The following is a 14135-nucleotide window of genomic DNA, read 5'->3' on the forward strand; positions in this document are numbered from 1 at the left end:
GGAGGTGGACTTTTCTACAGCTTTGGGTTTCTCCATGGATTTCTTTTTCTTCTTCTGTTACACAGAGAAGATTCACAACCGGAACAAGTCTAAGCTAAGCTAAAAGAGATAACTAAAGACAGCATGTTTTCTATTTAAAATGTCTGCTCTGAGTCTTTGAACTCTAGAAATCCCCATTGTTCTTATGGAAAGGAAAGACTGAGGAAATCATGGAGGCAGCAGAGTGGTCAGTGACATCACTGATTTATTGTTTGGTGTTTGGGCTCATTTTCTGAGCATCTCTCCCCTGGTTTATTTTCTCTCTGCTCAGTAAGGACAGGAAGTTTATTGTAAAGACTGATTACAGCCGTATTTACACTGGTGTTTTTCCCCGATTCTGTCCTCAGTCATCACTGGGTTTAGACTTTCAGCAGGAAACTACTGCCTGTTCCAGATTACAGCCAAATATATACACTTGCAGTCTTTGCTTATGTTTTCTGATTTTAAGGTACAAAGTTGTTTTTCCATGAGGGACTTTTCAATTCTAAAATGCCTGCACATTGATGATAGAAAATTCCTTAGGTCTTAGTTTGATTTGAAGAGCACAGTATGACTCAAAAGAGATTTTCATTGGGATGATGAATCATACCTTAAGATTCATATCTTTAACACAGCAATATCAACGGTGCCAGTGCAGGATGTCTTCAGAATGCAGGATTTAGGTTTGCATCCTACTCAATCCTATTTATTCACAATTTGACAGGAGTGAACTTTAAGGAGGTGAACGAAGAGAACAAACATCAGCTTTTTGGAGAGATCTACACTGCTATTGACACATTGGCGTTCACCTTTGGCAATGTGTAAGTATAATGTCGTAACCGTGATTGCAATTCTCATGGCTCATTTCACTTCTTAGGGCTTTTGTACTCCATCACACTGTAGAGTGGTTGTTATACTTAATAAAGAGCCATTTTTTAACTGTATTTGTTCCCTGTCAATTCTGGGATTGCATAATTAATGTAGGTCAATTAGTATTCATATAGCACAAGCCAGCGCAAGCCAAAAAAATGGTTAACATAAAAGCAGATAAAAGAAGACAAAAATGGTCACAGAAAAGAAAAGGGCATTTAGGAGGCAGGGAAGGTTTAATGAAAGACACAATGGAGTTGCATTATGGGAACTGTAAATTCCAAATTGTTTTGGAGCTGGACCCATGCTAGAGACTATGAGTCAGGACATCTCGGTCTCTGCTGCATCTAGACCATTCTTTTTTCAATCTCTCTTACGAGTACCTCTTTGAAATTAAAACAAACACGAACAACTTCCTGGATATGTTTTCTCTGATCAATTTAACCCTTTTCAACTCAATGTATTCATTTGTATTTGAATTTGTATTTCCGTTTTCCTTCAGAGTGTCTGACTTCCTTATGGGAGATGTAGAGAATGGATCGGTGTTGGGGCTCCCCCTAACTAAGAGAAGCAGGGTAAGAAAAGTACAATATCTATGTTTATCTATGTTAATTCAGCACATGTGAGGTGTCAAATTGACACTAGCCACCTTCCAGAACTCTACTTGGCATCACAAATGAAAGGCTAAGATTAGTGTATTCATATTGCCCCCACTCTTAAACCTCTTTTAAACCTACATACTTCATTCACTGTCCAGTGAACACCAGGATGTGGCCTACTGCCCCTGAAATGTCACGCAAAAGATATGAAATATTACCCAGCAGAGTTCGGGAGCGCTCGTTGGTTGAGGCATGTTTCCGAAATGGTCTCTGAAAATGATGAATTGACGCTATGTATTGTTGTTTTCCTGCTGTAGATTTCATAACCGCTCTAAGGAGAAAGTCAAGGTTCTGATAAGGCTTGTTTTAAGTATGTTAGAAGAGCATACTGTGCTTTGAGAAGGAAATTCCTCCGTCCCATTGTAGATTTATTTTTATTTTTTTTTATTTTTTCCAGTCTTTTGAGAACCTCTCCTTGGAATCTGGAGGATCCGGTCCAGAGAAAGATGATCCACCAGGTACGACAGATCTCTATAACACACAGCTACTGTGCTCTGGTGCTGCTCTGCAAAAGTGTGTGGTGGGAATGTAACCATGGAAAATTTGTTGAAAAAAAAAAAAAAGCTTCTTTATAAATCAGTCTTAAGCTGATCTACTGTTGCTACTTTATCATTCTGACTTGTTTGGGCTTTGTCACTGCCATTGGAATGTTGTAGGGTTATCTGGGCTAAGAGCACAACTAGCTCTCAACCACTTATTTATACATCCAGCGGTCAGTCTCCTGTCAGCATTACTTATCCTCAAATGGTATTAGTTCATATCTCGCTCACCCAAGGGCAATGTGGGCTTTGCTCGCTGACTCACAGTCACAGATGTTGCTAGCTGAACTCATATTTAGTATGTCCAGAGGGGGCGATAGAGGTGTGGCATGCGGGTTGGTCATGTTTACAGTAAACCCAGACTTTATAACATCCCTCGTGGGATCATGGTGGTTTTCACAGGGCCGTCTCCGCCGGTTCGGGCAGAAGAAGTGGACAGGACACTGCAGCGGCAGGACAGCGGGGTGGAGTCAGCGCTGCTCTACGCCAAGGCCTGGTCCAAGTACACCAAAGAGCTGCTGGCGTGGGTGGAGAAGCGTCTCAGTGTGGGTGAGTTAGGGCACAGGTGGGGGGATAAATACAAGAGTATTTCAGACATGTAGGAAGGCAGCAGCTAAGTACACCGACGTACAAAAGTCATCTGTCATGTGTTAGTGTCATGGACCATGTACTTAACTTAAAGTACTTCATTACATACTTTTATATGGGTAATCATGTCAGGGAATCTTTGAGATGTTTTCATGTATAGGTCATGCACAATTGTGGTCTTAAAAAAAAAAAGCAACATCTTAAACATTGCACTTAGGTTTCTCATTGTAGTGACTAATTAAGTGGAAGACATTGGGGTGTTTTTTTTCTTAACGATCCCCTCCAGATATGTTTTCAGACATTTAAAAATACTGTGCTTTGAAAAATATTTTTCAATATTTGTTTCCTTCTACTAAAAAGTCCAACTGAACACACATCATTCTGCACAGTGAAGCTCGAACATCCATCATGTGAATTTGGAGTTTGAAAATAAGACAAAAAATTTTTTATTGGCAGTTTAGTTTGCATTCACTTTTATCTAATTGAACACCCACTTTGAGATTTATCTAAAATTTAATATTTTCCATATTTAATGACTTTATAATTTATAGTTTGTGATTTTTAAAAACTTTGTTTTCAAATAGGATTACTTCTCAGCTTTTTTTGGTTCACTTGTTCAGTTGGTTGTCAACGTAGCTGCTGGCAGCAACAGGTGGCTGAAAATGTCCTAAATTAGTCCGTGCTGTAGTGAGACATTGTGTCGAAGCACAGCATTTTAACTAGATCTGCAAATGTGGGGATTAATTAGGAGCCAATGTCCTGACAAATTTTGCACCTGAGCTAGACTTAAAACAATGAAGTCTTATCCAGGCTCAAGGTTGAGTGAGCAGTGTGAGAGCTTTTGTTTGGACTCTGGTTAATGAATGGTTTCAGTGAAACCCTTAGTCCCTTTGCCTGTCAACACAGTGGCACAAAGCACTCAGTCAAGCTGTACAGTACATTGTTATCAGGCAAACACATACATGCTGTTTGTCTAACACATCTACTTTAGTTAATGCTTTCTTTACTGATTAATTGTGTAGAATTGTCTCATGACTCAAGGACATTGTGTGATTTAATCAGAAAATGCTTTTTAAGGAAGATCCAACAGTTGATACAAAATTAAAGGTACTTCTGCAAATATTTGCACGCACATAAATGGCAATTTGTAGGCCAATAGGGAGCACTGTATATATATATATATATATATATATATATATATATATATATATGCTGTGAAATTCAACAAAACCTAAAGTTTGGTCTATTTGCAGATATTGAGTGTGCAAAGAGTTACGCCAAAATGGCTGAATCTGCCAAGACGCTTTCAAGTCAACAGGTGAGGTGATATTAGAGCTGACTTGCACTGACATTACAGTTTTTGGTCCTGCATTTTAGCTGTTAGGGGTTGACATTAAGACTTTCTCCTTCTCATTAAAGGAATTCATGCCTTTCCGTGAGATCTACATGACTGCTTTCAAAAATGACATTGAATACAGCCAGCTGGTACTTCACACCGCAGCAGTACTCCAAAGCAACAAATTCATACAGGTACAGAGCAGACGATGCATTTCTGAACTGGGACTTTGGTTGCATAATGGAAACAAGAGGGCTTACAGACTGTGTGGGGGGGGGGGGTTATGTGTTTTATTTTCAGCCTCTTCTGGCCAGAAAGAATGAGCTGGACAAACTACGAAAAGAGGTCAAGGAGCAGTGGCAGAGAGAGCAAAAGAAAATGGTGAGTCGATTGCCACAAAGGCTGCATTCTGTAGAGGGCCACACACAAATGCACACGGAATCTAAAGATGTTTCACTGACCTCGGTCCAAAGATGCTCTTCAAATGCCTCAGCTTAATATATGCATGTAGACAAATGCTTTGTTCTGTCATGTAGTCAGGGCAATCATTCTATTCCACCTAATGACAGAATAAGCATAATTAACTAAGCTAATTAAACTTGGTTAATGAATTGGTATTTCAAATGTAATTTGTTTTAATGTTAAGTGCTACTATTTAAGCTCCCACACTCATTACAATACAAATAGAACAATCATTGAACATTAATTGTGTATGTAATACTGTATAAATTACATTGATCTCTATTGCATTATTGAAATGTATGTTAAGTAAATATTACAGATTACTATTAACCTAAAAGCAGATATAAACTTAAAAGCCATATTTGTTATATATGTTAGCTTTGGTTAGCGTTGTTGGACTAGTATTGGATTTCATTTAAGTGCACAGATCCAGTGGAAGAGAGACAAAGGAAAAATACTGTATGTGCAGTATGCATGGTGTTGGGTTTGTTTGTCTGCGTATAAACTTTGTGTGTGTGTGTCCAGAACGAGGCAGACAGTGCTCTGAGGAAGGCTCGGCTGCTGCTGGCCCAGCGGCAGGAGGAGTATGAGAAGGCCAAGGTGTCCACCAGCCGCCTGGAGGAAGAGCAGATAGGGGGAGGAGGAGGAGGAGGAGGAGGAGCAGCGGCAGCCAAACAGCTGGAGAAGAGGCGCAGGCTGGAGGAGGAGGCCCAGCAGAAGGTACAGCACCTCCTCTGTTCTTCTGCCAGGAGCTCTTTTAATGTAGTACATTGTAGGGATCGACCGATACTGGTTCTTCAAGGCCAATCCTGATTTTTAATAGTTAATAAAACCGATAACCGGAATCTGGAACCGATATGCATATACAGTAAAAATTCAATTATTTTTTTATTTTAAATTAAGATTTCCGAATGTCCAACACAAAACTTTGATTAGATGCTTTAAGCAATTATTTAATAAATTAGAAAGTTTCAACATAATACACAGTAAAAGATAGTCAGATAGTGTTATTTGTTTATTTTTATTACTCTTTATTGATCCCCAATGGGAAAATTACAAATGTTGTGGGCAGGACATTAAGTCAGACTCAGTGGTGAGTGAAACCGAAGCAGAGGGACAGACACAGAGCTGTAGCAGAGCCAAAGTAGCACACTTTTTAATTAAGTTATCAGGCAAATAAAATGCTGATACAGATAATCTGCAAACTGCCAAAAAAAAGATTTTTAATCAGCCCTGAACTCAGTTTACAGGTTTTTAAAAATTAATTATTTCGATTTTTATTGTTAAAAGTTGGTTTTAATTATATGATATTACCTAAATGATTTGATTAGCATTTCAAAAACCCATTTGACTCAGTAGCAGAGTTGTTGTTAACAAGACCATCGTCTAACAGAATATGAGATTCTATCGGCCACATCACTATCTACTTTTGGTGCTTCATAGACCCTTTTGGCAGCAAGTACACACACAGAAAATAGGAACCCAAGTACTACACACATACTCCTGTTTTGTTGTACTTTGTTGACATTAAAAGTACAGAAAGACGGACAAGGCTGAAAGGCATTACAAGGATTTTGGGCCAGACTCCAACATTTATGCCATGACCACATAGCAGGCTCCCCAGACCACGAAAACCTTCCCAGTTGCCATTATTCAATGTGAATACTGTCAATTAAACTGTAGCTAGCCAGGTCAGAGTGTATATGAGCTGTTGAATTTGTTAAGACTTAGACTTAGACTTAGACTTCTCTTTATTGATCCTTTTGGGATGACTCCCGCAAGGAAATTGGATTTCCAGCAGCAGATTTCAGCTTACAAACACTTGTATAGAAAATAAAGAGGTATAAATAAATACAGTATAGAAAATACAGTATAAGAATAACAAACTTTTAGCTATAAATAGGAAGTAAACAAAAAGTAAATAAATAAACAAACAGTAAAACAAAAAACTATAGATAAATATATAGGACTGTGTATGGCATTGTGTTATTATACAGTGACTAAATGACATTTAGCATAAATTAGCAGTTAAGAGCAGTTAGAGTGTCCAGTTATGTATATGAGTAGATTATTAATTAAATTGCACAGTGAATGAGTGAGTGGCTGGCTACCACTCCTTCCCTTCCTTCTTGTTCTGTCCTCTTTACCCTATTTCCTCCTCCCCCCGAGTGAAGAGTTGTAGAGTATGATGTCATGAGGGACAAAGGAGTTCTTGAGTCTGTTGGTCCTACACTTGGGAAGGAAGACCTCTGAGTTAAGACCTCATTATCAGCTTTCAGTTTTCATTTTTTGAACAACGGGTGAGGGAAGACATATAACAAGATCTTTAGTCTCTCCTATCACTTCTTCTACTAACACTTCTTTGGTTCATCAACTTCTGACCGTGTGACTTACAGCAGTTGGAACTAAACAAGCTCAATCCAGAGTCAAATCATGTAAACGTGATCAATCATCGAGTTGAGAATGACTTGTCTCCCTTGTGTTGGCAGGCTGGGGAGGCCAAGGAGCACTTCAACGCGTGTAAGATTGATGTTGGGGACAAGAAAGTCGATTTGGCCAACACCAAGAGCGAGATCATCACTCAGATCCGAGAGATGGTGTCCCAGTGCGACCTCACCCTCAAGGCTGTAAGTTCAGATTTTTGCGCTTAAAATCTTTATTAAAAATTTAGACCAACTTGAATAACAGAACTTACGTACTTCATCTTGGGACAGACCGATAAGGAGGCACTCAATGCCCGACGTGCAGGTTAATGTTGCTTGTTTCTTCTTTCAGGTGACGGTCAATTGGTTCCAGCTCCAGCAGGCCCAGGTTGTATCCCTCCCTGTCAACTACCAGAGTCTGTGTGAAAATGCCAAACTGTACGAGCCGGGCCAGCGCTATATCGACTTTGTCAGGAGTCTACCCACTGATGGGCCTCGTCTGGAGTCCCACTCGTTTGATTCAGCTGTCCCACAAAGCACAGGGTGAGACACCAAGACACTGCTGCTAAGAAACAAATAAGTTCAATGGCTTACGTTAACATTTTGGCGTTTGCAAGTGATTTTAAGCCGAAAGATTGCATTTTTTCGTTTCTGACACAAAAGTTCAACTCTACAGGAGTCTATATCCACGACCTTCCACTTTCGGGATTGCTCTGTTGCCGCCTGAAATTCCGCCGTATGTCCTTCTTTTTGGCCGGATGTCCGTACCTGCAGCGGCTCCGTGCGGCACTTAGCGCCGCCCATGACAATTGTGATTGGTTTAAAGAAATGCCAATAAACCAGACCACGTTTTTCTCGCATCCCGGAGTGCTGTGTGGACTAGCCAGACCCTCCTCCGCAGCGCTGTGGAGCAAGGTCTGGCAATGGGAGACTAACTCTACAATGACATGAATCTTTCACTTTGAGAACATGGATTTGCAAACTTAATCACAGTCCCTCATATTGTAGAGTAGGTAGATCTACATGTCATTAACCTTACTGGAATATTACCTTTGAATATAACTGAAATCTGATGCTCACTAGAGAGGGATTGTGACTAAATTTAACCACGTCGGCCCTCTTTGTTGTCAGTGTTTGTTTTCTTTCTCAGAATTTATCAAGGAAATGACTGAGTTATTTTTTTTAAGACAAAGGTGTGGCTCACAGAGCGGTTCACAGTTAATGTCAGTGTCTTTTAAATCATTTGGAATTTCCCATCAGTTTAAAAGGGTTTCAGTTGTTCCACATAACGTGGTATTATACAGTTGTTTTTATATCAACAGCTTAAAGCTTTCATCATAGGAATCTGTGGCAATCTGAATGTTTTATTTATAGTAATGTGGTTGTAAATACAGTGACATTGAGTAACTGCAATGGTCTGTGGTTCTCTAGACCTCACTGGCGAGACGCGGAGTGATTGAGTGAGAGAGCTTGTTTTGGAAAGCTTAAAACAATTGGGTTGGCCAGGGCTTCCTGCGGAAATGACTGTGGTCACGGGAGAGAGGGCTTACCATCAGTTTCACTAAACCTCTGTGGAAGTTTTCAGTAGCACACACACACACACACACACACACACTTAAACATGCAGACACACACACAGACACACACGCTCACATGCATCTGCAGCATTGGTTTTTAAAAGGTTAAATATAGACCACTGACCTACATACTGTATATTGTGAGATACATTAGAATTCTTTTGATAACAATGGTTAGCATGGATTGCATGTCGGCCATTCACAAGCCTATCAGTTAATCATCATTAAACTCTAATTAACTGCCGTCTTTGATGTTGAGGCGGGGCTGATCTCATGATATCATGATTAGTCAGGGATCTGTTCAGTACTGATGGAATTAGGAAATAAACTTAGCCATTTGATCCCACTGTACAGGAATTACAGATACAGATCTCATTTAAAATTGTCTGAAGAGAGGAATGTTATTGCTAGACAAAAATCCCAGACTGTATTATTGCCGGTCTTAAATGTGAATACTGTGAAATGTCAATATAATGTAACGTAGCCAGAAAACAGGAAGAAATCCAATTGAATGGAATGATGGTGCCAGGCTCTTCTTGAGAGTTTTTCTTTTTCCTGTTGTTTCTCCATATCCAGATTTAGTATCTAAGAATAGAGGTTGTTTTTTTGTTGTGTTGATTGCAGGCCCCGAATTTGTTATTTTAGGCTTCGTAGATAAAATTGCCTTGTCTTAAATAAAATTGTGTGATTAGTAATATTCCACCTGAACAAGAAGAACGTTTCAAAGAATATGATAATGATTATTTTCATTCCATCATCTCCCTCCCTAGGATGCCTTTCAACAAGCGCTCGCTAAGTGGCAGCCACTCGTCCCACAGTAACCTGTCACAGGCCTCGGTGACGTCTGACCTCCTCGCTGCAGATGACGTGGACAGTCCCGTCACTGCCCAACATGCCAAGATTGCCGAAAGGCGCTCCAACAGTAGTACTGACATCCAAGGTACGCAGGTTTACATTTAGCCTGTTAGCTCCTGCTCTTATATGGCGTCTTCTTTAAGCAAGTACCTGTTGGGTTGTTTTGGTAAAAGAGATTTCAGTGTAAAAGGGGCATCACTGGTTATTGGGCTCATGACTTACAGGCCTGGTTTAGGTAAAAAGATAGCAGTAGTAAGTAGGGCTGGACGATTTTGGCTAAAATCATAATCACGATTAATCGAACAAGTTACCTTGATTACGATTATTAAACGATTATTTAAAAAAAAAAATTCTTTTCCTATACTGTAAATATGTTCACGGTTATTTTTTCTAATGAAAGAGTGCATAATCCTATCTTTGTGATTCTAAAATAAGGAAATAGCACACAGATAGCAATTAATGCTTATTTATTAAATATTTCAAACAACTGAACTGAAATCTACAACAGTAGATTTTACAATGAAATAAAAACGTCTTATGAAAAAGTAATTTAAGTTTTAATGTAAAAAAAAAAAAAAAAAAAGTTTCCTAAAAATGTAGAAAATAAATAATAAATGTCCATCATAAGATTAACGGGAACCTGTGGTTAACTGTCTTTTCGGAGTTAAACTCCACAAGCGTGTCCTGCGGCTCGCCGGCCGTCACACACACACACACACACACACACACACACACACACACACACACACACACACACACACACACACACACACACACACACACACACACACACACACACACACACACACACGTCCACAGCGCTGCAGGCAGAGGCGGGGTCTGTTCTGAGTATAATAAAGCCCCGTCTGTGTTGAGCAAAACATTACGTGAATTACTACGAGAATGGACGTGCATTTAATATAGGAAAAGTGCACAAGTATTAGCATCATTTGTTGTTGTTGTATGTGACGCTAAGGTCTAGTGACGATGCTATAAAGACCGTTGCCGTGCTTGCGTCGCTCCCTTACCCCTCCTACCAGTCCCTATGGCCACTCGGCCAGTGGGAATGCAAACGTGAAAAAAGATGTTTGGGGAGAGTAGTTCTTAGAACTGCTTAGAAGTGTACTTTTCCTCTAAAAAGTAAAAGTACTATCCGATCGGAAAGCACCTATGGTCGCAGACTGGACGGGGCGGAGTCACGTGACTACACACGCGGCGGCCGTAATATGTTTTAAGGGGAAAGTACATTAACACTCCTTTTGTTTAATTTATTATTCTCATTTTTACTTCGATATTATAACTTGTATATATTTTTGTATTTTATTTGTATATACATTGCAATGACTGAACTTTTGTAATCGACGTTTTGAAATAAAGTTTAAAAAAAAAAAAAAAAAAAAAAAAAAGAAAGTACATTAACACACAGTGGGCGGCCGCGGAAATATTAATAGGATTAAAAGACCGAAATAACCGACTTGGTAAAATTACGTCGGTTATAGGCTCTGAATTTCAGTTATGATTATTTTTCGATTAATCATCCAGCCCTAGTAGTAAGCTACTGACAATGGGCCATACACTCTGCAGGCTTATTGGCCGTTTAGGTTGGTTGTTTGTGGGTGTATGTGCATGTGTTGTTTCAGAGATTCAACACTCCGATCAAATGGTAAGAATTTAGGAATGAAAAGAAAATATCTTTAACGTAGGCCTGTAGATCATTTTAAAAACAGAGATATGCGCATGTAAACAGAAAGAAATACAAGGGGCATTAAGTAATCTATGATTTTATTTAAAAACCAAGATTTTAGTAACATTTATAATGTATGTATAGTGTGTACTAAATGAAGAAATGTGGGCTGTAATATTGTGCCTTTCAGTGTTGTAATGTGTTTTTATGCAGCACTTCGGATTCAGGGCCCATTTCGTCCTTGGGCCTCGGCCAGCCAGGGGGGAGGGATGAGCAGCGACTCAGAAAGTGCCGGAGGGAGCAGTGAGTCCCGGTCCATGGACTCACCCACCGCAAGCCCAGGTAGGCGTAATTTAAAAGTTTTTTTACCCAAACATGGTCGTTTTTTTGTTTAGCTATAAGTTGGATTTAGCCTTTTTTTTTCACAAGACAAATGATTTTTTCAGTGAAACTAGGCAAACAAAGTATAAGTGTAAATGGTCAGGTTGCTTATTAATTTATTAGAAGCCATTCAAATGCCCCCAACAGATAATTGGCTTCAACCATCTTTGCATACACTATGTTGTAATAGGTGTTTCTTAATAACTAATTAAGAGGATAATTATCTTCTGCATAAGTCTTTGGGTGCGGTTACATTTGAGGGGTCCTGAAAACAAATTTACTTCCTGTCGAGCTTTTATGTTTACCGCCTAGCCAAGAAAGACAAATCACCTGGTGAACCCGTGGTTTTACACAACACCTAGCTCTAAATATCAGGGTTTTCAGTCTTATGTCATTGACAAAGACACCTGACATTGCAGCGCTGACTGGCTTAAGTACCCCTGGGGCCAGCAAACATTGTTTTCTCCTGTGCACTTGATGTTCACCCAATGTTGTTGGTGTGTTATCTCAGAAACAAGTGGCTTAGCAACCACTGACAGTGGTGCCTCTCTGTTAAACATTGTGCAACTCTGTTAGTCTACAAGGAAAACAAACGCATACAATTGTGGTTTTGGTGGAGATTTGAAGGTTGGAGTTTTTCAATGTTTCCTCTGTTGCTGTGCAACAGTATATATGTGTCACAGTCTAATGACTATGTACAGATCTGCTTCCTAAACAGACCTGGGGCAGATCTCCTCCAGAAGAGATTTTCACTCAAATTTGTGAACGTTCATGTAGAATGTGGGCTTTACACTTAAAATACACAGTGTCCCATTTCACGAATTAACATTTGACAAACAGTCTGTTGCAACCTAAGGACATATTACAGTATACACTTACTCTTTTATGTTACTTGTCTGGTTAAAATGTTCAGGTTTAAGGATTTTCTAGTTTCCCAGTAAGATCAGGTCTGTCCTTGGCTGGGGGAGGACAGTAGATTGCTGTTGCACTATTAACAATACATAAAGAGGGTGAAAATAAGTCATGTTATTTATTAAGTACTTGCAACCCACCACCCACCAACCCTCCATCTAACCCCCAGAGTGTAAACGATGGAGGAGTTCATCCCTGATGAGCGTCAGTAGAGAATCAACAACATTATTAAAATGGGGCCTATTGGAAATAACTGACCTGTCAATGGAGGTGTGAATCCCCAACAATCCCCTCCTGGTAATTTGATTATTAACAACATGAAGTCGACCGCACCTTTTCATTTGGCGCTTTTAAATTCAGGAAGTGGTCTCCGTGCAGGGCTCAGTACTGCTCATTCCCACCACTCTAATGTAGATTGTAGACCATAGGAGACAGAAAAAAGGAGAATTGGCCAGAATAGACTCATTAGGACTGTGGAGCTGTGGACTTACTTGTGTGTCCTGCCTTACTGCTCAGGAGACTTCAAGAGGAGATTACCCAGAACCCCCTCCACCGGCACCATGTCGTCTGCTGATGACCTGGATGAGAGAGAGCCTCCTTCACCCTCTGATAATGGTGAGTCAAACTATAAACCACACTTTATAATACATGTTTTCCTTCATGTTCTGGATATATTTTTGTCTATGTGTTTGTGTTGTTATTTCTTAATGTATTCTTTTATTTACACTACATATATTTCATTTTTGTCCCCCCAGCATTATTAACCCAGAAAGCTCAGTTCTTTTGGGATTGTCAGTTGCATTTTAGAGTGTACTACCTTGGCTATATTTTATTTGTTAATATGTGTAGTTGGTTTTCTTTTCTGCATGGAAATGACCATATTTCTCAGTAGGATTTAAATGTATTCCTACTGTAGATACAAGTAGACAAGAACATGGCTTCTAATGATGCTGCCTGTCCTTATTTCTTCTTTCTGTCCCCCCACTCTGCAGGTTTAAGTGAGATGATAATTGAAACGGCCAGCTCCCCCGGTCCCTTTAGAAACACCCAGATGTCCAAGGCTGCTCAAACCCACAAGCTGAGGAAGCTTAGAGCGCCATCCAAGTGTCGGGAGTGCGACAGCCTGGTGGTGTTCCATGGAGCAGAGTGTGAGGAGGTAACCTTGGTTTCTTTTCTTCTAAATTTTGTTTTAAAACTAATGGAACAAAACGCCAACCAGGAGCCTCTATTTGGACCTTCATTAAATGTAGTGAGGCCACAGCATTCAGAGTATTACAAGTTCAAGATGGACGTTGCCAAAGTTTCACAATGGCGTCTTTATCATGGTGAGCAAAAAATCTAAACAAAAACAAAAGAGAAAGGCCACCTCTTCCCTCATCAAAACTTTTTGTATAAAGGGAAAAGTTGAAATTGGCCACAGGCTCGCCTCAGAGACCAAATCCTCCAACTGCTCTCAGTCGGGGAACTGGCAGTGGAAACTGAAGAACTTTTGTTCGTCTTCCTAGAAGTCGCCTCCATCACCCTGTTTATTTTAGATCCAGTTTCTTTCCATATTTATGAGATACACTGATGATACACAAGAGAAAAACAAAACGGTTACTGGGAACGTTTTCTTTTTAATTTTAAGTTATGAAATGGTGGTAGACACCTTGACAGGACATAAGAATCAAACTCTGCAGTTGTTTGGAATCATTCCATGGCATTGGTTCAAGAGCTTACCAGACATTTGCTTTTTGGTCTTCATGTTAAGCAGTAGTTCACAGCCAAAACTACTTTTGAGTGCACATCTTTGTGGCCGAGCTGTAAAAAGCCTGAAATAGCTGGATTTGAT

General features: G+C 39.8%; 1 protein-coding gene across 5 annotated transcripts in view; it reads left to right on the top strand.

Annotated features, from left to right (window-relative positions):
• The window catches only part of arhgap29a (Rho GTPase activating protein 29a), a 41034-nt gene that overhangs the window by 20910 nt on the left and 5989 nt on the right, over window positions 1-14135 (top strand). For all 5 annotated transcript variants that reach the window (XM_031307771.2, XM_035999456.1, XM_035999454.1 and 2 more), the window contains 14 exons: window positions 743-839; window positions 1391-1463; window positions 1945-2005; window positions 2489-2635; window positions 3928-3992; window positions 4094-4204; window positions 4311-4391; window positions 4998-5192; window positions 6962-7099; window positions 7248-7438; window positions 9243-9412; window positions 11225-11353; window positions 12821-12919; window positions 13297-13460. In XM_031307771.2, the coding sequence (XP_031163631.1) occupies window positions 743-839; window positions 1391-1463; window positions 1945-2005; window positions 2489-2635; window positions 3928-3992; window positions 4094-4204; window positions 4311-4391; window positions 4998-5192; window positions 6962-7099; window positions 7248-7438; window positions 9243-9412; window positions 11225-11353; window positions 12821-12919; window positions 13297-13460 (1721 nt within the window). The remainder of the gene's footprint in view (window positions 1-742; window positions 840-1390; window positions 1464-1944; window positions 2006-2488; window positions 2636-3927; window positions 3993-4093; window positions 4205-4310; window positions 4392-4997; window positions 5193-6961; window positions 7100-7247; window positions 7439-9242; window positions 9413-11224; window positions 11354-12820; window positions 12920-13296; window positions 13461-14135) is intronic.

The sequence above is a fragment of the Sander lucioperca genome, chromosome 1 (assembly GCF_008315115.2).
Source record: "Sander lucioperca isolate FBNREF2018 chromosome 1, SLUC_FBN_1.2, whole genome shotgun sequence".
Taxonomy (NCBI): domain Eukaryota; kingdom Metazoa; phylum Chordata; class Actinopteri; order Perciformes; family Percidae; genus Sander; species Sander lucioperca.